The sequence below is a fragment of the Strix uralensis genome, chromosome 24 (genome assembly GCF_047716275.1).
Source record: "Strix uralensis isolate ZFMK-TIS-50842 chromosome 24, bStrUra1, whole genome shotgun sequence".
Classification (NCBI taxonomy): Eukaryota; Metazoa; Chordata; class Aves; order Strigiformes; family Strigidae; genus Strix; species Strix uralensis.
Genome location: NC_133995.1, coordinates 7,158,500 through 7,182,135, shown reverse-complemented (window position 1 = coordinate 7,182,135; position 23,636 = coordinate 7,158,500). Strand labels below are relative to the sequence as shown.

Sequence of the window (23,636 nt, the reverse complement as noted above, 5' to 3'; positions counted from 1 at the left end):
CCCTCAGGACTGAGACTCCTCATCTGTCGGCCAAGGCAGCGTACCTTAGCGATAAACAACCTGACCGTGGAAGAGCGGTTTCCTGGCCCCTCGCGTGTGAGCATGGGCCGCTTTAATGAGCTTCAGTGTGATTAAGGCTCCTGCTGTGTGTGCAGTCTCCTGCAGCCAGCCCGGGGTTGCCTCTCCCCCTGCTCCGTCTGGGGGGAGCGCGAAGGCGTCGTGCCTTTGGCCACCGGCGCGTTGGGAGCAGCCGAGCCATGGAAAAGCTCCCGGGTCAGAGAACGTCCACCGCGCCTCGGCTGAGCCCCGCGGCCTTCTGCGGGGAGTCCATCCAGGTGGGTTTCTGGAACCAAGTGGCCTGGTGCCACCACGTTCCCCAGGGAGGGGACAAGCGCATGGTGGTGCCTTTCTCCTGGGAAGAAATATTTTTATGTGCAAGTTTCTCAGTGTAGGACAAATGAGGGAGCTCTGCTCATGAGAGCACGTGCCAGCGTCTGGAAGGTGATGGTGTTGGGTTGTCCCCTCTCCTCCCTCGCTTTCACCTTGCTTTGCCTGAGAAACTCCCCGGTTTTGCAGGATTTCTCTTTTTAATTTTTAAAAACATTTTACTGTTCTGCAGCTCGCTTCGTCCGGACCCCCTGCCCCTCCCGTGACGTGGCCCTCGCTGTGACGGGACCCCGCCGCTGCGCAGCCCCACTCCTCCTCCACGCACACGCACACCCCCTCCGCGGGCCGCAGCGCGGGGGCTTCCGTGCGACCCGTGACCCGCGTCCAAACGTCCCCCCGGGCGCAGCGCACGCTCCGGGCTCCCGGGGCCGCCCGCGCCGAGCGGGGCCGGGCCGGGCCGCGGGCACATGGCTGCGAGCGGCCCGGGCGGGCGCTAGGCCCCCGCGGACTACCCGTCCCAGCGGGCTTTGCGAGCGGTGGGCGGGCGCCGCCTCCCCATTGGTCGGCGGCGACCCCGGTCCGCGCGGGGATTGGCCGCCGTCCTCGAGCGCCCCGCGCCCCTGCGGGGCCGTGGGCGGAAGTGTGGGCTACGGCGGCCGCGGAGGCTCCGCGGCGGAGGGACTGGCGCTGCGCGTCCCGCCATGTAACGCGCCGCCGTTCCGCGCCCCCCCGCCCGCCGCCGCCTCCGCGCCGCTGCCCTTCGCTGCTCGCCCGGCTCCTCCCGCCCGGGATGGGGGCCCGGCGCCCGGCCCGCCGGGGGGGCGCCCGGCCATGAAGGGCGGCGGGGGAGCCGCTCCCAGCACCTGCCCGCCGCGAGGGGACCGCGACGCCCGGGCACCGGCGGGGCTCCTCCTCGGTGAGCGGGGGCGGCCGGGCACGGCGGGGCGGCGGTTTCCGGCCCGGGAGCGAACGGGCTCCGTCCTGCGCGGGGGAGGGACCGGAGCGGGACCCTGCGGGGGGGCGGCGGGCTCTGAGGGGGATCCCGGAGGAGGGGGCCGGGGGCAGCTCCGGGAAGTCGCCGCCTCGGGGGTTTCTCTCGGCGGAGGGGCCGGGAGGGCCCCCCCGTGATGGGGGGGGGGGTGCGTGGGGGCTTCGCCTGTGTCAGGAAGCCGAGAAACGAAAGCGGCGGCTTCGAAGGGCGGCCCCGGGACTTTGATCTGCGGCGCGGCCCGGGGCCTTCCCCCCCCTGCCGCCCTCCCCAGCCCCCGCGGTGCCCCCCGGGCTCCCCGCTCGGCGCTGCAGACGCCTCCCACGCAGGGCCGGAGGAGGGAGAAGCCTCCCCCGGGGCCCCTCGCCGTGTGCCGGTGTCTTCGTGGCTTGATCTCGGGTTTGAGCAGGCGAGCGGCGCTCGGGAGGGGTCTGAGCGCGGCCGGAGGGGTGTCCCCCGAGCTGTCGCCGTTCGGGACTGACTGACTTTGCCTCTCCCTGCTGATGGGAGAGAGCGAGAGACGGAGATCAAGTGGTTGGTTGTTTTTTTTTTTTTTCTTCCCGACTCTGCTGCTATTTTTTTAAATACTTGTGTACTCTTTGCGAAATGGGTGGATGCCTACCCACATCAATAAGTGAGTCCATGGAGAAAGTATGCAAATGCATGCTGTTACACTTTTATTATTTTATATGCATATACACACATCTATACGTGTACCTGTGTGCTACTTTCACAATACTCACCTTATTTTCACAGACTGACTTCTAATGGGCTGCTGCCTGCCCCGTTGTGTGTGTGGGGGATCTGGAGTTCTGGCTTCTGGGGTGTTGTTTTTAAGTAGCAGCTCCTGAGAAATACAGGAATCGCTTTGTAGGCAAGGGTTCTGTTCAGTGGGTGCAGAATCGAGTCATTAGCATTTCTTTATCTTCATCATATTCAGAACAAACACGATCCCTGCACCAGGCACAGCCTGCCTGACAAAGCTGCGTGTTCGTGATTTTTGTCGGCCTGTTTATTTTTAGGGTCTTAGCGCCTGTTTGTAGAGAATAGTTGTTCCATCGTCATAGCAACCAGGCTGAGTGTATTATAAACATTATTAAAGGAAACCTTTTCCATCTTAAATGAGACTTCCTTTTCATAATAAAGTTAGGATCAACATGAAGCATTTAACCTTTTGCTCAGGGTTTACTCCATAGTGTGATGCAGAGACCTGACCCCTTACTCTTAAACAAGGATGCTTTTACTTTCAGCAGAGGCATTGTGCCTATTGAAGCTGATTTTATCTGCTGTTGGTAAACATTCCCCTTAGCCCATTGTGGTGGCAGATAAGGAGGAAGCAAGTGTAATCTACTTAAGAGAGCAACTTCCAGGGAAATAAGTGTTTTTAAGGTTTACTCAGAAACAATCAGTGTCAGAAACCAACCCAGTAACTGTTCAAAGGCATTTCATTCTATTTGTCCTAAACCTTCCCATGTTCTCTTCGGTCTTAAAAGGGAGAAGTAGAAAAGGGAGACTCATCATCAAAGTACAGAAAAGCAGGGAAATGAGGTGTGCTGTCCATAAAGCCAGCTGCGCTGGGATGTCAGTCATCCTCGGCCAGGGATGGAGGATCAAAATGTTTGTAGCAGCTGAAGAAAGTACATGGACTGTGCTTTGAAACCCCTCTATTGGCTGCGTTCAAAGAGGTCAAACATTTTTAAGGCTCAGGGTGTGCTAGTCAAAGCCATATTAGATAACAAAGTGGGCACCATTGTCTCTATCAAGATTCAAAAACTGAAAAAACTGTTTGACTCATCTACTACCAACTTCTTCAGCCACAAGTGCGATGGGAATCCCGATGCTGCTGTTCTCCTTCATGGCTTGTTTGCTAATACAGAGAGGTGGACAAGACGAGAAAATGCTTACGAAGAAAAGGAAATACTCATTTCTCAGACAGGACTTAAAAAGCTGAAACAGTTTTCTCCTAAACCCCAAAATATTTGCTAACCCCTTAATTTCATGTAAAGTAACTTGATTTCTGAGCCAAGAACCCAAAATCTATTGCAGTGTTTGTTTTAGTAAGTAAAACTGTCAAACTTGGAGTGGGATTTAGGCAGTGAAAACTCTGGAGCAGCTCTTATCACGAGGACATCCTCCAGCATTTCCTTCCAAGGAGCTTCCTGCCTTGATAACATGGTTTTTCCTTCAGAACAAGCTGATTTTCCTGACTGGTTTGGAAACAACGCTGTGGTGAATGCTAGAGCCAAGGGGGAAGACAAGAATTTATTGGAGTTGAGGGTGGTTTTTTTCTTATTCTTGCCTGATTTTAGTATTCAGAGAAGGTATAATTTGTTTACCACTGTTACCAGCTGTCAGGGTTTGGAATTTAACAGTGGTGTTGCAGATGTAGAAGTCTGAATCTTTAGTTTAATTCCTTGTAAATAGTAACTTTGTTTTACACGCATAACAGGCTTTTAACTGGTAATTCACCTGTCTTTGGGAAGTCAGCTAACAAAACGAGTGTGACAGTAGTTGAAGTATTTTTACAATGCTCTGTGTGGTCTGGAAAAGGACTAAATACCCTTACAGGCTTCCCACCGTGTCAGAGTATGTCAGTAGTTAGTTACTAGCACCCCGAAGAGGCTGGTTTTTGGACAGTAGGTTTCATGTGTGTTGGGTAGCAGGCTTTTTCTAAAATGAATCAAAATTGATAAAATCCTAAAAGTAAAAATCCTAAAAGTTCGGGTGAATTGCAGTCCCAGGAGCTCGAAAATATTTTAGGAAAGGTTTGTTAGTAATGGGACATTTCATGTGCTGTGCTAATGAAACAGGTGGTTGGTTGTGTGTTGATAACCACGGAGTTAGATACTTCATCAGCAGTGTTACACCTCTTTGTCCCTGTACTAAAATAAAAGGAATAGGGCAGCCATTTCTTTATATAGTCGCCTGGACAAAGACACGATAAAGCCTGATCTGACTTTGAGGTTAACCCTGCTTTGAACGAGGCCTGTGACCTCCAAAAATCTCCTTCAACCGAAGTTATTTTGTTGTTTATTTTCCTGGAACAACTATCAAGGCCTTGTGTCCACAGGAATATTGCACAATGTAGGAGGAGTTATTGTCTACGAATTCCTTCTGTTCACACACCATGGCCGTCTTAAACTATAAAGAAACCATGGGAATGGTTTTGCACAGTAAAGTCTAAACAGCTCAGCTTTGCTGTGCGTCTGCGGAGTGCTCGTGTGCTGTACTCGCAGCAAGTCTGGTTTTCCTGGAATTGTGCAAAGACTTAAATTTGCTCACCTGCTGAACATCAGACTTGCACCATTAAGTGTGAGGTCCCCAAGACCATCTCCCAGTTACTGTTGCTGCTGTTTATGTTTGTTTTTTGTTGTGGTTGTTTTTTTAAGCGAAGTGTTTGTGGTCTGAGGTTTCTGTGTCACTCTGTGTTTACCTCTGTGCTGCTTCCAGAGTCATCCTTTGAGATGTCACTTCTGTGTCGATACCTGGACAGCTGTAACCCTGCCATTTAAATACGTGGTAGTGATGATTTTGTCCTCGCTGTGCAATGTCTGGGTGACATCCTTTCTGTCCTTTGCACCATCCCTTGTTTCTGTGTGGGTTCTGACGAGGCTGTAGACCTGACTGCTTGATTCAGTCCATCTGCAGAAGTCATCAGGCTGCAGATGCTTATAAGAGGCTGTTGGAACAAATTGAGGTGAAAGATGACTCGAGCTCTTCTTGGTGTTGAGTCAAAGCACAGGAAGTCTGCCAGAAGACCTTGAAGACAGGGATTAGGGCAGACCCCCCCCTGCCCTGGTCCTGCCTCTGCTGCCTTCTCAGGGCCTGGCTGGCTGCTGCCTTGCTGGGGCACAGTGAGGTGGCCCCTCTCCTTTCAGAGCACAAAGGGGTGAACCCTTGAGTGAGTTTTGCAGTAGTAAGTATAGCTGCTGGCCACGGGAAAGTAATTACCATATGCCACTTCCTAAACTGCTCTCCTGTCTGCTCTGCCACCCAGCGATTGCGCACTCTCCTTCCACAGAAGATGCAAAGCCTTGAGGCTCTGTAATCAAACGGGTTGCGTGGAGCACGTTGTGGCACAGACGCATGAGGAGAAGTCATCGGAAAAGATACATATCTCGTGTCCTGGCTTTTTGGTGAACTCAAGGCTTTGTGAAGTCAAGGCCTAAAACAAAGCTGCAGCAACATGAGAAAGCTCAAGTTTGCAGCGCTTGTATTTAGAGTACTGCAGCCAAATTCTGTCAGCTACTCAGTATACTTCAAGGGTCATCTGTAGGCGTCAGAGAAGATCTCAAGACAATAATAGTGCTCTATTTTAGCATACTCATTACAAAGTATAACTGCCCTCTGCCTCTAGCAACTATTTTTTCCTCGTACTCAAATGGTGCAGAAGTGGAAAGGCCGTCGTCATAAGCAGCAGTATTGCCTCTCCGCTTAATTCCCTCATTGTCTTTTCAAATTAGACCTTTTTCTTCCTCCATAGACTCTTATAAGGAAAATAACCTTCAGCAAAAAGATGGTTTGCTGTGTTGTGCTTGTAATTATTGGTGTATTCATCTTGAAGAAAAAGCAATCAAACTACTAGGCTTTTTATGCTGACGGGAAGCTGTACTAGGAGATTGATGCCTTTTCATGAAAGGAGTCGTAGTTTTGAAAGAAGTTGAAATGCTGTTTAGAAATTGTGAGAGAAGTAACATCTCACTATTGTTAGTGCCGAGTAGGAGTGGGACAGTGGGTTCCTGTCCTCATCCTGATTTCTTTAGTTTCTCTAACTAGTGGGCCTGTAACGTCTCTGAAGAGTGTGGGCTTTGCTGTATGCCTGAATAAAAAGGACAAGAGGATCTTCAGAATTCCTTCCAGTGTCAACGCAGGAGTGGGATGCTTTTTGAGTATGTGGCCCTGAGAATGGCTGTGGTGTGGACAGGAGCCTCTCTAACAGCTGGTCCCCCCCGTGCCAGGGCAGCTGAAGATGTTCTGCAAAACGTGGGTAGCGCGAGGAGCCTGAACCGCTGCTCAGCCCCTGTGGTTGCAAGGTAAAGGCTCATGAAAGGCATCCGCCGCCTTCTGCCCCAGGTGCTGAAGAAGGAAGAACCTTTTTAACATGCTAGTCGGTTCTTCTTGAACAAAGAGAACTGCGCATCTCGCCTATACTGGTTTTAATTTTACATCTTGTGTGATGTTTTTTTTTATTCTGCTTTTTCCCGAAGAAGCAACAGTTCTTTGATGTATTCTTGTGCCGTATCAAAGCAACTTTAATAAAAAAGTTAAATGAGATGTCTCGATTCATGATACAACGTTGTCTCCTGTATACATATTATACTTTCCCAGTTACAGCTTACTCCTGGACTCTGAAGGGGCAAGACCCACCTGTGGGCCCATTGCTTTGACCAATTTGGAGGGTTATTTTCAGGCCTTCCCTTTGTCTGTGCATAATCTTCAGAAAAACTCTCTGCTCCCAGTTCCGTTATCTCTCCATTGCTTCCTGTAGATGCGCGCAATAAATATTTAATAAAGAGGGACGTTAATTCTCTCATATGCAATAGAACCTATCCATTAACAATTCCAGAGTGCTCTCCGCTCCCGTTCTACGCCAGCCAAGGAATAAATGAAACTTTTCCACCCTGTTGTTAATGTGTGACATAAGACTTTTTAAAGTAGAGGGTGCTGAGGATATGCAATGTATCCACCAAATGATGGACGGAATCATGACAGCCATAAAGCCTGTAAATACCAGAACTATCGGGAGTAACTTGATCAATCTAACACCCTCATCCAGTCTGTAACTGCCCTTGGGAGAAGGATCCTTCCAGCCAGAAAGCTGCGGTATTTGGGATTAAGGCAGCATGAACTCTTGTGGGGTTTTTTGTTTTGGTGGTTTTTTTTGTTGTTGTTGGGTTTTTTGGGTGTTGTTTTTTTTTTTTTGGCAAATGCTCTTCAGAACAACACAGCTCATCCCTGGGAAAGGTGATTTTTTTAAAAAAAAAAAAAAAAAATTTGTATCTTCCATCATTTTGGTCACTCCACACGTTCCCTGTACTGCTGAACTTCGTGCTGTCCGAGTGCTGGTGTCTCAGCATTGTGCCTCTCCAGCTCGATTCAAACCCAGCTCTGACCTAGGCAGTAACGCCTGGCTGCCGCAGAGGTGGGTGAGCTTTGAGATAGCAGCGAGGTACTTCTTGCTGAAGGGAAGCAGCCCAGTGAAATAATAGCATTTAAATTCTGGGGTGAAATCTGCATGGAATTTTAGGAGGAGGAAAAAAAAAAAAAGCCTTTGCCACTCTGAAATTCTGCTGCTAATCTAATTTCGATGTGATTGCCTCCCATTGCATCAGTCAGCGCTATTTGGTGCAGTGCTGCTTATGGGTTTTGAAAGTGCTGTAGATAAATGTAGCGTGGGAATAATCACTCAACTTCATTTTCCTGCTCTTTCTCTGTTAACACATATCACCAGTATTGACAGCTCTGCAGAATGGTAGAATCAAGTCCTTATGTCTACACAACACCCCATGCATGTGCATCATCCTGACAGGATAATGAGGCTCCGCTTGCGATGCTCCGTGGCGTGCACGTCCTCTGCGTTGCCAGTAGGCAGATATGAAATGTTATTGGCAAATGCGAATACGAGTCGGAGGAGAAGTCCTGGAAGAGTTTCAATGTGGTTGCCTGGCCCCGAGTTCCCGTACGGTTCAGCTGGCGTGCCACGGTGCAGTGTGGGAAGAGTCTCAAAGCACAGTGTTCAGCAGCTGATATTTTCTTGGGAGTACCCAGCAATTAATTTGGGCAAGCATGGAGTTGTATGCATACGGTAATTAACAAGGAAAGCACCTTAGGCCAGCATAACAAGGTGGTGTGGGTGTCCTTCATTTTGAGATTGTTCCTTGTAATTGCAGCAATTTAACTGACTTGATCAATGTAACATCCCTGTGTAGTCATGTAAGCACGCCATTAGGCAGGTATTCTTAAAAATAGGTTAAATGCAGTGGGCTGTGCCCAAAAAAGTACCTGCCCTAGGGCACCTTATTTAAATAAGAATGTGCAGTCCTGTGTAAACTGTCAGCAGTAATCCTTTTACAGGGCTGACTAAATGCTGAAGCTCTGACATGTAGACCGTTCTCTTCCTTATATAGGGCTGGATAAGTGCTGGGCAGTAATGAGATTGGAATAAAAGGCTTTGGGAACGAAGATGAACTGGCAGTCCCGACTGAATCTTAAACTTATCCATCCCTGCGTATACAGGGACTTCAAACAATACGGGCGTGGGGCCTGCTTGCTGAAGTTGGACTTGATGCCTCTTGTTTTGGAGCTTCTGCTTGTGAATAGCATTTGGTCGCTCGGGCTGCAGATTCGCCCCGATGGAAATCCCTGTACTCCTTAGGTTTGCCTTTATTGAGGTTTGACTGTGTAGGGGGAGGAAAAAAAAAACCAACCAACAGTCCAGCAGTTACACACATCAGAACATTTTTGGTGTAATTCATCGCGATGGTTCTTATTCCAGAGTGGCTGGGTTTGTTTTTATTTCATTGGAGGAAGTCTAAGCTGCATTAATAGAAGCTGTTCTGTTCTGGAATAAAAGAATCTGTATGGGATACTGAATTAGTATAATTTTATCAGGTTTAATTCACAGTGTATCTTATATTTCCCTTGTGCAGACAAGATTATTAGTATTCTGCTTAAAAATATCTGTGGAAGTACTGTTTTGTGTAATTAGATATGGTCAAGGAAAAATGTTATTTCTGCTGCCTTGTCTGTCCTTGATGAATTTATACATCGGCAGCTTCAGTGCAAGAAAACCACGCTGGAAGTGCATGAATCAACTGACAGATACTAGTCCTAGAAAGTCTCAGCCTAAATGACTGATGTAGGTAAGACATGGCAGGAATCAAGAGAAAAGCAAAGGCAGCGTTTGAAATCATTTTGTTTTCTAAGAGAGTGAACAGGAAAGTGAAGACAGGGATGATATCTGGAAAAGAAAGATTTGAAAGAGAGGAGACTGGGGGTTGATTGAGAGGACTGCTTACAAAGGAGCGGTAGAAATATGAACTGGAGCAAAATTGAGTTGTTCTGCACTGGCGTCTTCACGTAGCTGAAGCAGTTACTTGATCTGCTCTGTTTTCTTGAAGATACCCAGCTTGGAGGCGGGTGCAGGTAAGGAAAGGAGGAGGCGAGTGGGTGGTTTGATTTTTACCTGGGTGTACCTGAGCTCTTTCTCATAAAGCAGTACAAGTCAGAGTGGGTGAACATGGAACAACTTAGAAAAAATTTTTTTTGGATAGTGACTCATTGCAACTTACCCAAAGTGACCTGATTTAGTTAAATGAGGCTAAATATAACCCATGTGAAAAGTACTGACATGTGGGAGGAGACGACAGCAGTTGGCTCTCAGCCTCTCTGTTCTGCAGGGAACATCTTTCACGACTGGTGACTAATAATTTTTACTCTTGCTGGCTTTGGAAATAACATCTCTGCTCCATTACCCCCTTCTAGGGAGACGAAGAAAATGTGCTGTTCCTAATCTGTTGCCTCTTATCTGCCTTTCTGAATTTCAGCTTACTGCTATGGACAGTGCTATCACCCTGTGGCAGTTCCTCCTCCAACTCCTCCAAGAGCCTCAGAACAAGAATATCATCTGTTGGACCTCCAACGACGGGGAGTTCAAACTGCTGCAGGCAGAGGAGGTGGCCAGACTCTGGGGAATCCGCAAGAACAAGCCCAGTATGAACTACGATAAACTCAGCCGTGCTCTCAGATACTATTATGTGAAGGTAACAAAGTCTGTAAATCCACCTCAGATCCTTATCCATCTTACCAGCTTCTGCCTAATGAGCTTTGCTTCCTTTTTCCTTCTCTTCAAGGGGATAGGTGTCACTTCTGTCTCCCAGACTTAAGTAAGGTGTACTAGTTTATGTTTAGAGGGCTTTTTCTTCCATTTATCATTGTGCTGCATTTCCTCCCCAGTGGTTATTTTGTAAGGTTCGAGATAGCTTTGTGCAAAATTTTATCTTCTTTGATTTATGTCTTTGCTAATACAACTTTGTCTTTGAATACTAATCCCCTTTCCAAAAATATGCGCCCTTGCAAGGGTTAAAATCCTCAGCACTCCAGTTTAAGCAACAGAATGATGATTGAGATGGTGGATATTGCACCACTTTGAGCTCCTTTCTGCAGTTGTCTCCACGAAGGGGCTATCAAACTAAGGATTTTCAGTGAAGCAGCCCAAAGTATTTTTCTTTTTCTCCATGTAGTCAGAATTGCACTTCTAATGGGGTCAGCAAGCTTAGTCCAGCACAGTAAGATCTTCTCTTGTTTAGCTAATGTCTTCTAATAACTTGCGAGAGCCTTTCATTAGTGCACAGGTAGTGTCAAAAAGCTGAACTAGAACCACAGTGTGGGACTCTTACCTTTGTTTCAATGAGCCATTTATCCCACAACTGTTACTGTGTGGGTGTACGAGAGAAAAAATAAAACAGAGTTTCTGAGGAACCTGTCAGCCTGTAGCAGGTGGTATGTTGCTTGGGGTTTATTATTGGGTGACACAAACCTGACTTTGTACTGAGAGGTCTCAGCAATAATAATCGTACGATAAATAAAAATCTTCTTAGATCCAAATTGTGTGTGGCATTTCACTTAGGAGCAAAACAAGTTTGACATATGCTATTTTGTGGTATTGAAATAGCTGATTAGCCTACATTCTGCTGACTCGTTCAGCCACTCATCTTATTAAGAATAAAGGTAGTTTGATTTGAAGTACTGGCTCTGAATTCTGCAAACCTGTAAGCTTTGATTCTGCAGGTTCTCCTGTTAGATTACACTTACTGTACCCAGGTCAGTGATCTTTGATGGGGGCAGTTTGTATTTTTTTGTTTCTTCTTCTTAAACAGAATTGCTTGGCAGTTTTAAGGCTGTTGTTAGTATATTTAATGTCAAGTTAAGTTCACCTGTTTTAGTGTTTTGTCTGCGAGACCTGGAAATGATACTTTGGGAGCTTAACTGAATTACAAGAATGCAGTGGGTTTTTAAAAAAGAAAAAAGAAACAATTTTTGATGAAAGATTACAGACTATAATTCCTCAGTCTATTTTAGGCAGTGTTTGTAGGAAGAAAATTAATCTGAAGAAGGTCTAAATATATGTATCTTCTTACCCACAGAATATCATTAAAAAAGTGAATGGTAAGAAGTTTGTGTACAAGTTTGTTTCTTATCCGGAGATTTTAAATATGGATCCACTTGTTGTGGGCCGTATAGAAGGAGACCCTGAAGTGACTGGTTTTGCAGAAGTTAGCAGTGCTCCAAAGGACGTGGAAAACTGCGGGAAGGAGAAGTCTCAGACGTGTGCTAAATCCTCCAGCCGCAATGACTATATCCACTCAGGCTTGTACTCCTCTTTTACTCTGAACTCCCTGAACTCTTCCAGCGTAAAACTCTTCAGGTCCATCAAGATTGAGAATCCAGCTGAGAAGCTGTCAGAGAAGAAACCTGCTCAGGATCCAACACCGTCTGTCATCAAGTTTGTAACCATGCCCTCCAAAAAGCCTCCATCTGTCCCCCTGGTCTCTACCACTTCAACAGTTCCTGCCACTTCCACTGCTTCTGCCACTTCAACCGCATCCTCTCTTCCCATGGGATCGGAAGAAACTCTCCAGACCTTGGAGACGCTTGTTCTGCCCAAGTTAACTGTCCCTGAAGCTCCAGCACCTTTGCCAAACTTAACCACCAGCTTCACCCCAACTCCACCCATATCCTCAGTTTCTCCCACTCTGCAAGTTCCTTCCACACCCCCCTCGCCGCCCCTGAGCTCTAATCCTGACCTGGACATTGACACGGACATAGAGTCCGTGACTTCTCAGCAGCTGGAGCAGGCTCAGAGCCTTCAGCACCAATCCCCAGAGCCCAAAGAGCAGGATTCATCTGTGCTGGAGAAGGAATTTGCCAATCACCTCTCCAGATCTAAAAAACCCAAAGGGCTGGAGTTGGCTCCTACCCTCGTCATTACAGGCAGCGATCCAAGTCCGCTGGGGATTCTGAGTCCTTCTCTCCCAACTGCTTCTCTTACTCCAGCACTTTTCTCTCAGGTAACCTGATTCCCTTCCTGTTTGGTTTTTTTTAAGTAACAATAGTGGTTATGTTGTATTTTAAAACAGTAAAGGCAGGCAAGTGGAAAATGAATAGTTGGTAGATTCGTATTTGGAGTTCTGAAACTCAGGATGTCACTCCCATTTTTTTAATAAAACATAAATTTTACTCATAATCGGAATTAGCTTCCACCCCAAAGTGTGCCCAAGTGGTACGTCAGCTGTACACGTGGGTACAGTGTTAGCATGTGGAGGCAAAACCCAAATCAGCAACAGCAGGATCCTTTGTAAATCTTGCCAGGGTGATACTGAATTATTTCAAAACCCCTAAACCCTGCCCTTATCCTTCAGGCTGATTCTGAAAATGCTTTACAAACAGAGAACCACAAAGGTGTCTGTGTAGCAGCTTTCTTTTGCTTGATTTAGTAGCCGTTTACTTAAGACCAGAGTATAGTGATTTAACAGCAATAGGAACAGCTGCTTAATTTGGTTGTTATCTTTGTGTGGGAAGGGAAAGCTTTTATGCCTCATGGAAAATTTGGAAGAGAACTGAATCCAACTAGGCTGTTAAATTGTTCTGTATATATTTAATCTTTTTCCTGTAATAAATTGGAATTAGAGAGAAACTGGAGGGAAACTGCTGATTGAAAACTGAAATGGCTGAAGGTGGGGAAAAAAAATCAAGGGGAGTTGCTCTTTTGGCACCCTGTGCAGTGTTTGGCCCGTGAACCTGGAACATCCGGAGTATTCCGAAGCTGGATGTAGATGTCTTTTATTGTGGCTTACGTTGTCAGTGTCGCCCAGACCGTGTGTGTGTACCCACTGTCTGCTCTTTTTAAATTCATAGACTTGAGTTTTCCGAAGTCCCTTGCAGGTGCTGTGCAGTGGATTGCAGGAGGAGCTGGTTTGCTGTGGGTTACAGCGGGATCTGGCAGCTGCTGGCAAGCAAGAGCCAGTTGCTCAGCGAGGGGAGGGAGAGCCCGGTCTGCTGGGGGCTTTGAAGGGAGGAGGAGGAGGAGGGAGGAGGCGGAAGGAGGCAATGGGAGTTCCTGAAATTTGGAGCCAGCCCTCCGCAGCTGTAGGGGCTGAGATTACTGCGGCTGGATTTACATGTGCTCTGTGTTATTTACGGTGCAGGTTTCCCACAGCTGAGTATCTTCCTGTGTTTTGCAGACTCCCATCTTGCTGACCCCGAGTCCCTTGCTCTCCAGTATTCACTTCTGGAGTACGCTAAGCCCAGTTGCTCCTCTCAGTCCTGCAAGGTTGCAAGGTGCTAACACACTCTTTCAGGTAAGTTCCAGCAAGTTTAGCCAATCTCTCTGTGCTTTTCAGTACCTTCCTCAGTAGACCTGCAGGAATCAGTTAGCCCAAATACTGATGTAGAAGCAAAATAGTGATCGTTATTTTCTATCCCCTCTTTTAGCTTTTGAGAGTGTTTAACTTCAGTGTTTATCCAGTTTTATTTAAGGGTATAGTAAATGTTGGTTTTTCAGAAATGTTTTAAATTAATAGCAGTCTGTGCTGTAGTTAGATTATATTTTTTTCGGTCTGTCCTTCCTGTAAAACTTGCCTCCCTGTAACTTTACTGGTTGAAATTTTCTGGAAATTGAATTTTGCTATGGTATTGGTGGCTTTAATCGTTTGTTAACAGTCTCTTCCGTTGAAAGACATAAATTAAACGTCACCACTAGTAAGAAGGAAGATGGTGTTTGTGATCTCTGTGGCAATACATAGCACAGTTCTTTATGATCTCTATGTGGTGTCTTCTGTTGTTTGGAAATTCTCAGCTTCACTGTTTTTAATAGACAGTGACATTAGACTGGACATTAGGAAAAAATGTTTCACAGAAAGAGTGGTCAGACAGTGGAATAGGCTGCCCAGGGAGGGGGTGGAGTCACCATCCCTGGATGTGTTTAAGGGTCGTTTAGATGAGCTGTTGGGGGATGTGGTGTAGGGGAGAACTTTAGAGTCGCGCTGAGGGTTGGACTCGATGATCCCGAGGGGCTTTTCCAACCTCTATGATTCTATGATTCTAATAAATATTTTTGTTTAACTAATATATTAGAAAAAAATTCCCCTATATTTTAAAAAAATATATCCTTAAGTTGTAATTACTCGTGCTCTTCCTTCACCTTCCACTTTGGAATTGGAATAACCGCATCTGTTGCCTGAGTCTGCTTAGGCAGGGGGTAAAATTTAACTAGTTGCCTTTTGGGATTGTATCTGTCATCTCCATGGAGATGAAGGAAGTAGCTTATATGTACCGTGAGAATAGGAAATAAACAAGTAGGTCTGAAAAGATGCTGGATGTTTTTCTCTATAAATAGCTGATAATTAACTGAGGAACAATTTAGACCATGGTTTCCCAACAACCTGTATTAAAGTCACTTATTAGTTCAGGACCTAGGCAGTGCTCAGTGCGGAGGTTACAGGCGGGGCCCTGGTGATGCTGGTTGTAGTAGCTGCATGGCTGCAGTCTGTGTGATGCCGTGGCATTTAAAAAGTGAATTACTTGGGGGAAGCCAAGAAGATTCTTTGAATGTTTAGGGTTTTTTTTCTTTGTTGTGTTTTGTGTTGGGGTTTTTTTTGTGAGGGAGCTCCTACATGCACAGGTATGAGAGGAACAGTAAATTAAAATTGCCTCTTCCCTAATCATTTTTGTTTTGTCTCTTAGTTTCCATCAGTGCTGAACAGTCATGGCCCATTTACTCTGTCTGGACTGGATGGACCCTCTACCCCTGGCCCGTTTTCCCCTGATCTACAGAAGACATAGCACATGAACTCATGGAAAGGACGTATTGGCAAGCAAGGGAAAGATATGACACTTATATTTAACCATGTTTTTTAAATGAGCAATTTATAATTCCACAGAGATTATCAACAATCATAGTTTTTGCCATTCCCAAATAAAATGCCTTTTTTGCAGAATTCCCTTTTTTGAAGACCCAGGTTGGGAATGTATATGCAAACGCCTTAATAGGAGCTGAAGCTCCAGTCTCTCCTCTTCCCTCCTTGGTTTGGAAGACTTCACTATGGTTAAAGGGAGTTTCAGTTGGTGTTGCAGTAACTGAGTCTGCACTGATTGCAGTAAACCCTGTCAGAGAAGTCTTTTCTCTGTGACTCTTGGAAAAACCCTCTGTTCTTCTGCTTCCTGTGCTTGGCAAGAAGAAATCTAATCATGAAAGAAGCTGGCATTCCAGGAAATGCTTGGGAAAGGGGTGTGTGCACTCAGCTTTGCCTTGGGGCCTGATAACTTCTGCAGCAACAAAACAGCCCGCGTCTTTTCTGCTGTAAAAACATCTTGTCTTTTTGCAGGGAGAAATTTTCAAGGAATATTCAATGTTTGTGTTACTGAGATACGGACAATTTTTGAGTGGCATTGCCTACCGACAGTCCAGCCCCTCCGAGAAGTGGCCTGGTTAGCTTCTGGGTGCTTCCCCGCCCTCCCTTCGCTGAGGAGGCGAGGTCTGGAGACGAATGAATGGTGGGATTGGTTCCTTTCAGTTCTCAGAAAGTTTGAATGCTGAAGTCCAAACATTTCTTGTGCCAGAGACCTGTTACAAAGCCTGTAATCTCACTGCTAGAAGATTGGCAGGATGGTGGATTTTACATGCGGTTTTGAGGGTGTGTCTGTATTTGGTGAGGTTGCTGCCTGATGCTGGAGTTTCAGCCCCAAACGGTGGGTGAGAACACTAACGTCCGAGCATTAGCGTTACTGCTCTTTTCCCACAGTTGAAGTGGAGAAGCGTCTCTTCTACCAGCTCTTATCTCAAGTTTTGCATTAGATCTATTGCTTTTTTAATTTGAGGAGGCACTCAGATCCAAAATAAGTAAGGCTCAGTGTGTACAGCTACCCGAGAGGGGTACCACAGCGTATCAACCTTACTGTAAATTTGTGCTTTGCATTCCTTTTCTTGGTGGCTGTGTGTGCAGGTTAATACAAGTTTCCAGAGCCATTTGAATCACTGATGAAATGAAATTTGTAGTTAGATTTTTACAATTCAGGAGGCCTTTTAAGAGAACTGAGGAATGAAAGGAGAGAGACTTTCCTCTCACGGCCCCTCAGAGGCTGGATGACTCTCGTGGTCGGTGGGTGCTGGGCCGTGTGCCCTTCCACTTTGGGCATCTGGTGTCAGGCAGCAACTTCTGTTTGCTACTGTGTACATTGAGTTGGTGACGTAAGATAATCTTCTCTGTAAAACACCCACTAGAAAAGAGATGGTGACCCTCTCTCTGCTTTGGCAACCTCACTGGCTGTCTTCAAAGTTTTAATGAGCAGAGGAAGATTGTACCTTTACAGCAAGAGGAGCTGACAGTGTACGCTGTATATATTGCACCTGTTTTATGGATAAGTGGTGAACTCGAGCTTTCCCGAGTTTTCCTTTTGCCACTTTTGCAGACTCTGAATTCACTTTAAAGCGTATGACAATACCCAAGACTTAATTTACTGCCGTGATGTTATCTTTCTATATTCTAGCATTGAAATATGTAAACCACTTAGTATGTTCCTGACATGACATCCGAGACAGGGGGGGTGTAACGGAGTTGCTTTTTTGGGCATTGTTTATCCAGAAAGTCCCCTGCCCGGTGGGAGATGGGAGAAGAGAGTATGCCTTCTTCTGGTGGAGGTAGCAGGGAGCGAGCTCATGGCGTGAACTGCCTTCCTGTTCGGATACGTCGGAGGCATAATACTGCTTCGCATTTTAGACATCAGCAGATGCAGGGTAAAGTTCCTGTGCCAGCGGCTCTTAAATGACAATGTGCAATATTGACCTTTTTTTTTTTTTTTTTTTTTAAAATGCAGAAAGCAAGCTGCAGATCATAATTAAGAGCAGGCATCTGGAATTTTCTGGTTTGCATGATGGCTTATTAGTCTGGTCTAGAAAATATATATAGCTATATATAAATAGCAGCACTTTTAATGGTTGTTTTAGGTTGGCCAATTTTATGCCCACCAAGTGTGTGGACTTGAGAGCAACATTGCAGACTAGGATTAGAGTTTAAAAATAATTAATGAGCACTAAAGACTTGCAATTTAATTGCTTCCCTTTCCTTGTCCCCTATGGAGAAAAGCCAAGTTTTATTTGTTTAAAAGTTGTGTATGTGCACACATGCACTTAATTATTTGTAAACTTTTTCACTTTCAGCATAGGTATGCAAGAGAACCAAATGCTGACATAGCTTGTCAGCTGTGCTTGGCCTGGTTTCACGCTCTTCTCCAAGTAGCTTTGTGAGATTGCAGTGCCAGAGCTGGTTGATGAGACACACGGTCGCCTTCGGGAGTCGCTTCTTCCGAGACAGTTAGCGTGGAAGAGCAGCCCGTGTGTGTTGGTTTCAATCTGGTAATAGCCAACTTCCCGACAGATAGCACTGAGGAGATGATTGCTTTTGCTTCTTAAGCACCTGCCTAGGAAAATAAAAGTCCCATATAGGATGATAATCTCAGGAGGCATTGGGAAAGCAAGCTGAAAGGGGAGGGGAGGTGGGAGAGGAGCGGCTTGCTCGCCTTTTCTCCATTACAGCTTTCAGGCCACTTAAGGTAATGTTATCTTGTATATATGCTGCTTCATTAAACACACATTTACTAACAAGTGTATAACTGCCAGCTTTTTTGGATCACATTCCTGACAGAGCACAGTGTCGCTGTGACTTCTTGGAGCTTGGTTATGTGAATTGCTGGTACTCACTTCAGGAGCAGTTTGCAGCTCGTTGCAACTTGTTTTTAATTTAGTGTAGGGAAAGTGGGGGTTAATATAGGCTCATTTTTAATTATCATGGTAGCAGTCTGTAATATGGGTATAGTACCGTGTTGGTTTAAAAAAGTAATAATGCAGCATTACAGAAACATTTTATTACATTACAATTGGTGTTGCTGAAGTAGCCATGGTATTGTTGAATGCTTGATAATATTTGCATCGGTTAATTCATAGATGGTGGTAGGATTAGACTGGATGAGCATGGAAGCTGAACATCTGTCTTGCTTCTGGAAATCTCTCTTACATGTCACTGCTGCTGTATAATAGTACTGCAGAGCTAGACACCTTGCACTGCTGTTGCTGTGTGTGCTATGTCTGGCTTTTTTTTTTGAGATCCTGAACTGTCAGGATGCCACTAGCAACACGTGCTGCTAGCAGAAACAGTCCATGGAAAGCAGAAATGTGTTAATAATACCCTCCGGTTATAGAACCATACTTGTTCTGTCTTACCTGTTTTCAGAGAATGTGATCCTCATAATGAGGGTGGTGGAGGAAGGTTGTTTTGGGGTTTTTTTGTTAACAGCAGCTTAAGATCTTTGTTTCAGAAATCGGTCTTCAGCAGTGGTGGCTGAATGTAATTCCTATGCACTGTCTTTGGCACATTCGAGTTGGGTTTTGCAATAGGTCAGGAAGTAATAAAATTCCTTGAATTTGAGAATTCATTGTTTTAACTTAGAGCATCCTAAGACTTCAGTATCCATATACTTTGGTATAGCGGAGCATGCATTGTAATACGAAAGGCTTTGGTTGTTCAGTGATTGGTTTGGGATAATTTCTCCCTCCGATATGTTTTCAAACCTCAGATATCTAGCAAATAGATTCTTCTTGTTTTTCATAGCGTTCATCTTACCCACAGCGAAGGCTGCTGACGCGCGTGTGTCCCTTTACACGGCTTTTCCAAAGGCAGCGAGATGCGTTCAGGCCGGATTCCCGCCCGACCTCGGCTGGCGCGCGCGGACGCCGGCCGGTTGCGCGGGGAGGGCAGGGCAGGGCAGGGCGAGCCTCGCGCGTTGCTGCGGGTTCTCAGGGGAGCGCAGGCGCAGAGCTGTGACCCGCTTCTGTAGCGTTTTTCTAGTGCTGAGGTCAGAACCCCCCCGTTCTGACAGTCCGGTGGCTACCCATGGTTTATTCGCCTATCTTTTAGTTACCTTTTGCTACCGTTTTATAGCATTTTTGTATGTACTCATGTTTTACTATACGATTTAACCTCTTCCATTTTGAATGCGTAATTGTTTACAAGACACATCTCAGTGTTGTATCAAGAGGCTATCTTGGTATTGTCAGCTATGAAAATTAACTACATCAGTAGTTAAGGAACATTGTCAAAGGTGACAGGTATTTTAAAACTTGATGTTTGAGTTTTGGGCGTCCATAACAATTTTGTTCTGTTTCGTTCCTTAGTTCTCCTGTGTAAGAAATACACGTACCTTCTGGCCTCTGAGGTCGTGGGTACGGACAGTTTATTTTGTCTCAATAATCACAGAGCATGGTGTGGCAAACAAACAGCCCGAGCCCCACAGGATCTTACACTTGGCAGATAAGCTGAAAATCATTAGAATTGTAATCATGTTGCTTAGAAGCTATTTGGGATGTTTTAATGAGATATAGTATGTCTTGCCTAAACAGGAATTTTTATGGTTTGATTTGAATTTAATTAAACAGTAATTGGCAATGGCTGCATTTAGTCTGAACAGTATTAGCAAATCTGCTTAATGTGGAGGCCTTTAGCTATTGCCATCGAGTTGAGTGGTGGTTAATATATGACCTGCTAAAGTTGATCTGCTGAAATCAGAAGCTGTCAGATGAAGATTAAAAGATAAAATGCAGTGACAGTTGTTTTACACCATCCTTCAGGACTATTACTGCAAAGGCTTTGTCTTGGACCGACGTCCGTGGACACGGCATTCCACTTTGTTTGAGCGAGTAGTATTGACTGCGTAGGAGCCCTTTGTAAAAGCTGATTCTGGACAGAGAATAATTTTTGAAAATAGAACTAAATCTTTTCTCCATAGCCTGCTTTTAGTCATAAGGATGTAACATAGGAGCTACAAAGCTGCAGTCATGGCAGTGCTGCCCTATTTCTGCAATCTGTGTTTATCATCAACAGACCTTCTATTGAAATTTCCTGACTGTCTTGGTGCCATCTAAAGCAGAAAGGCTAAGCTTTGGTTTGGGGTGGCTAGTGGATCTCGAACTGAGGAATATTGTTCTTGCCTTTGTACAAAAAACAAACAAAAATAAGGGAGAATATGTTCACTGCAGAACGTTGATTCTTTTTGGAGGATGCAGCTTTGCCGACTGTAACCATGCTTTGCAAAAAAAAATGTGACCTGCAAGGTAAGAAAGCTGGGCAGGGCCCAGTGTTTCTTCTTGAATGTGTGTGCTAATGTATTTCCCTTTTGGGATAGCAAGATTTCTGCTTCGTATAAATTATTCTATGAAAAAAAAAAAAAAAGTAAAACTGACTAGAATTTATTTTTGTTTACCCCCTCCCAAAGAATGTAGTAAAAGACTTTGACTGTGGAGCTGTTCCAGACATCTGATAAAAAGCATACTTTGAGAGCTGAAAACTTGTTTTTCGATGCATGGTTTAGCTGAGACTGGACTAGCTCTCTTCACGTGAACACACGTGTGTACACACGCTCGCTGCCCGGGAGGGTGTGTGTTCCTCACGCAGGTGGGCTCCCAGAGGTGTATAAATGCAACGCTTACCGTCTACACTCAGATACTGCACTGGGCAGTTGCCACTTTTAAATGTTTTGCACATGCTGGTGAGCTTTCCCAGAGCTTTTGTTTTTTGTTTTTTTAGAGTACTCAAATCAATTATACCACAGTGTGGACTAATTAGTTGCCAAAGGTTATTTTTAAATGCATTGGACGTTGTTGTATGCCGCATCTTAAATCTGTGTCTTCATGTGTCTTTGAATAGTTTTATGTTCATGGAACAAAAGTTTGGACTTCTTTTTTTTACTTAAAACACTTGCTTCTCTGTTGAGACCATGTGTTGCAGAAGGTTTTCATCTCAAAGTAGGGTTTTTGGCAGGAGGTGTAACAGGATAATTATGAACCTTCGGAAAACAGGGGTCTTTTACTGGAGACACTGAACGAACTGTAAAGCAGCGCAGTGAGGAGAGGGGAGGAGAGCTTGGAAGGGATGTGTTCGGAGCCCATTTCAGTCCTTGAGCAGTACATGCAGCAGTGCTGTGCTAATAACTGGAAGCTGTTGTTTTTTGGGTTTATTTTTGTTTGGGTTTTTTTTTTTCTTTTTCTTTCATTTGTGAACACAGGAAGGCTTTGAGGATGGCCTCTGCATGGTTCCTAGTGTGTGCTGTGTGCTGGGGGGGGGGGGGGGGCGGGGGGGGTTACAATACCTGGGTTTGCTCTAGGCTCCTTGAGATGTGTTGTGTTTTTTTTGGCTAGCATGTCTTAAATCTTCAGGCTTTGAAACTGCTTTATAGAATTGTGTTGACTTTTTGTTCTGCTGTTGTTCAGTTGCACAGAGTTTTATATAGATGATGTACTAGTTTTAACGTTAATTCTCTGTGAACAGGGTTGAGATTATTCATTGTAGTTAAAAAAAAAAAAAAAAAAAAAAGGTTGTTATTCTAAAACTCCCTTTTAAGATCTTGTTTGTATTCTGTTGCAGTGTTACCAGATGGCCTTATGTACGTCACAGTGTTTTGTGATAAGTACAGTAGCACATTTAATGCTTATCTCCCCCCCCCCCTCTGTTTTTATAGCTGAGAAGTATATTCTTAATAATAGAGATGAATAAATGGGAAAATTCTAGCAACGCGTACGGTAAGGATAATGGTTGTCTCCTCTAATGTATATTAGGACAGCTGGAATTAATCTGGGACTGAAACGACTCTGAACAGGGATCGTTAACCAGCATGAGACTTTGTCTTGGGAATGCTGAGAATCTCCGAGCCAGCCGATGGGAGTCGCATGCCAGAGGCTTGTAAATCAGATCTGTTGGCTTCGCCGCAACTGGTCCAGCTTCCACCGGCTGAGAATCTGGTCTTTGCAGCTTCTCGTCTGTGGCTCAGAGAGAGTCGGGGGAGGGAAGCTTGACTTAAATTTTAGAGAATTTAAGCAACCTAATCAGCTGTGGTAACGTGTGACAGTTGTTCTGTTTATTTTTAAAGTGCACATCTGTTTTGGAAAGTGACTTTCTGATGCCTTTAGTGTTTACTCCTCAATGGAATTTTTAAGTTAACCTGGGTTTTTTGCACATCAGCAAGATGATGTCTGTTATGCTACAGCAGCCCTGACATCTCTGCTTGGGGCAGACTGAGCAGACATTCATGTCAGTTAACTTACTCTTTATTGCTGGAATGGATTCCATTTTACTTCCCTGTAATTTTAGAAGAACCATCAGTGGTAAGAAGTGCATTGAAAGCAGCAGAGAGAACATTTTCAGCTACTCTTTCCAGAACAGAATTGCATTTTTTTAATATATATATATGTGTGTGTGTATATATATAGCACAAAGTCAAGAGACAAAGCAAGTTATGTTGTAGTGAGTGTCTTAACTTCCTACACTGGAGACTTTTTCTAGACGTGGTCTTTTAGAGACAACTGTAATCTTACACCGCTTTGGTGCTCTCATTACAGTTGGGTAAACTTGCCTGGGAGAGAATAGCTTCTCAGTCTAACTTTTTGAAAGTAATACCTTATAATAAGAGTATCTTAATGCCATTGTGTTTTAAAAAAAATGCTGGTATGTAATGCAAGTACATAAATAGCCAAAGTTTTCAGTAATTGTTCAGTGTTACTAAATTTGCTTTTATTTAACCTTCCAAGGTAACATATTAGGAAGACCTTCAGCATGTTGATATCATATTGGAAAAAAAGTCTGATCAACTTGATTATAGCAGATATGCAGTTATTTGAACACATTTCAGGTTTGAATACAATTTGGAGGCGAAGTTCGAAGATGCAAAACTTACTTTGGAGGAAGTGCACTGTAATGACACTTCAGAGTAACAAAAGCTGCTTTTACAGAGTGGCGTATTGGCAGTTGTTATTCAAACATAATGAAGGTCTTTCCTGAGAAATCAGGTGACTTTTTCTATTGCTTCAATTTTTGTGCAAAAAAAAAAAAAAAAAAATCAATGTATTGCAATCTTTTTTAAAAATGGGGTGGGAATAGTTAAAGAAAACTATTTTATGTAAGAACTGACAGAGGGATTTGCTTTGTATAATGCAAGCTGGCTTTAAAAAAGCATTGTAGCAAATTATTCAAGTCAATCATATGTTAATAGTTATGTGCAACCAGACATGCAAAACAATTGTATTTTTTTAAATAAATATTTTTAACAAAGTTTCTGATCTTTTGACTGCTTTTTTTGGTAGAGGAAATCGAAAGTTCCAGCTGCAGGGCAGCTCACTGTGTGACGAGGGGGGGGAGTTCATCAGCCCTTGCACTGACCT

General features: G+C 44.8%; 1 protein-coding gene across 5 annotated transcripts; it reads left to right on the top strand.

Annotated features, from left to right (window-relative positions):
• The first annotated feature begins 161 nt into the window (after nucleotides 1-161).
• On the top strand, nucleotides 162-23,526 carry ELK4 (ETS transcription factor ELK4). 5 transcript variants are annotated; one of them, XM_074893972.1, is made up of 6 exons: nucleotides 1,052-1,303; nucleotides 6,152-9,237; nucleotides 9,922-10,137; nucleotides 11,521-12,444; nucleotides 13,618-13,734; nucleotides 15,119-23,526. In XM_074893972.1, exons 3-6 carry the CDS (start codon nucleotides 9,931-9,933, stop codon nucleotides 15,215-15,217), a joined length of 1,347 nt encoding a protein of 448 aa, XP_074750073.1. In that variant the 5' UTR covers nucleotides 1,052-1,303; nucleotides 6,152-9,237; nucleotides 9,922-9,930; the 3' UTR covers nucleotides 15,218-23,526. The 5 variants fall into 5 exon arrangements, with proteins under 5 accessions (XP_074750070.1, XP_074750073.1, XP_074750072.1 ...); XM_074893971.1 differs by having other exon boundaries at nucleotides 6,139-9,237; XM_074893969.1 differs by lacking the exons at nucleotides 1,052-1,303; nucleotides 6,152-9,237 and adding an exon at nucleotides 162-335.
• Nucleotides 23,527-23,636: the final 110 nt, after the last annotated feature.

Bases quoted from the DNA above. Each gene is read 5' to 3' on its own strand.
- ELK4 (XM_074893969.1), top strand. From the start codon at position 258: ATGGAAAAGCTCCCGGGTCAGAGAACGTCCACCGCGCCTCGGCTGAGC. The intron at 336-9,921 runs GTGGGTTTCTGG...TCTGAATTTCAG, and splicing joins TCTGCGGGGAGTCCATCCAG to CTTACTGCTATGGACAGTGC. The intron at 10,138-11,520 runs GTAACAAAGTCT...TCTTACCCACAG, and splicing joins TCAGATACTATTATGTGAAG to AATATCATTAAAAAAGTGAA.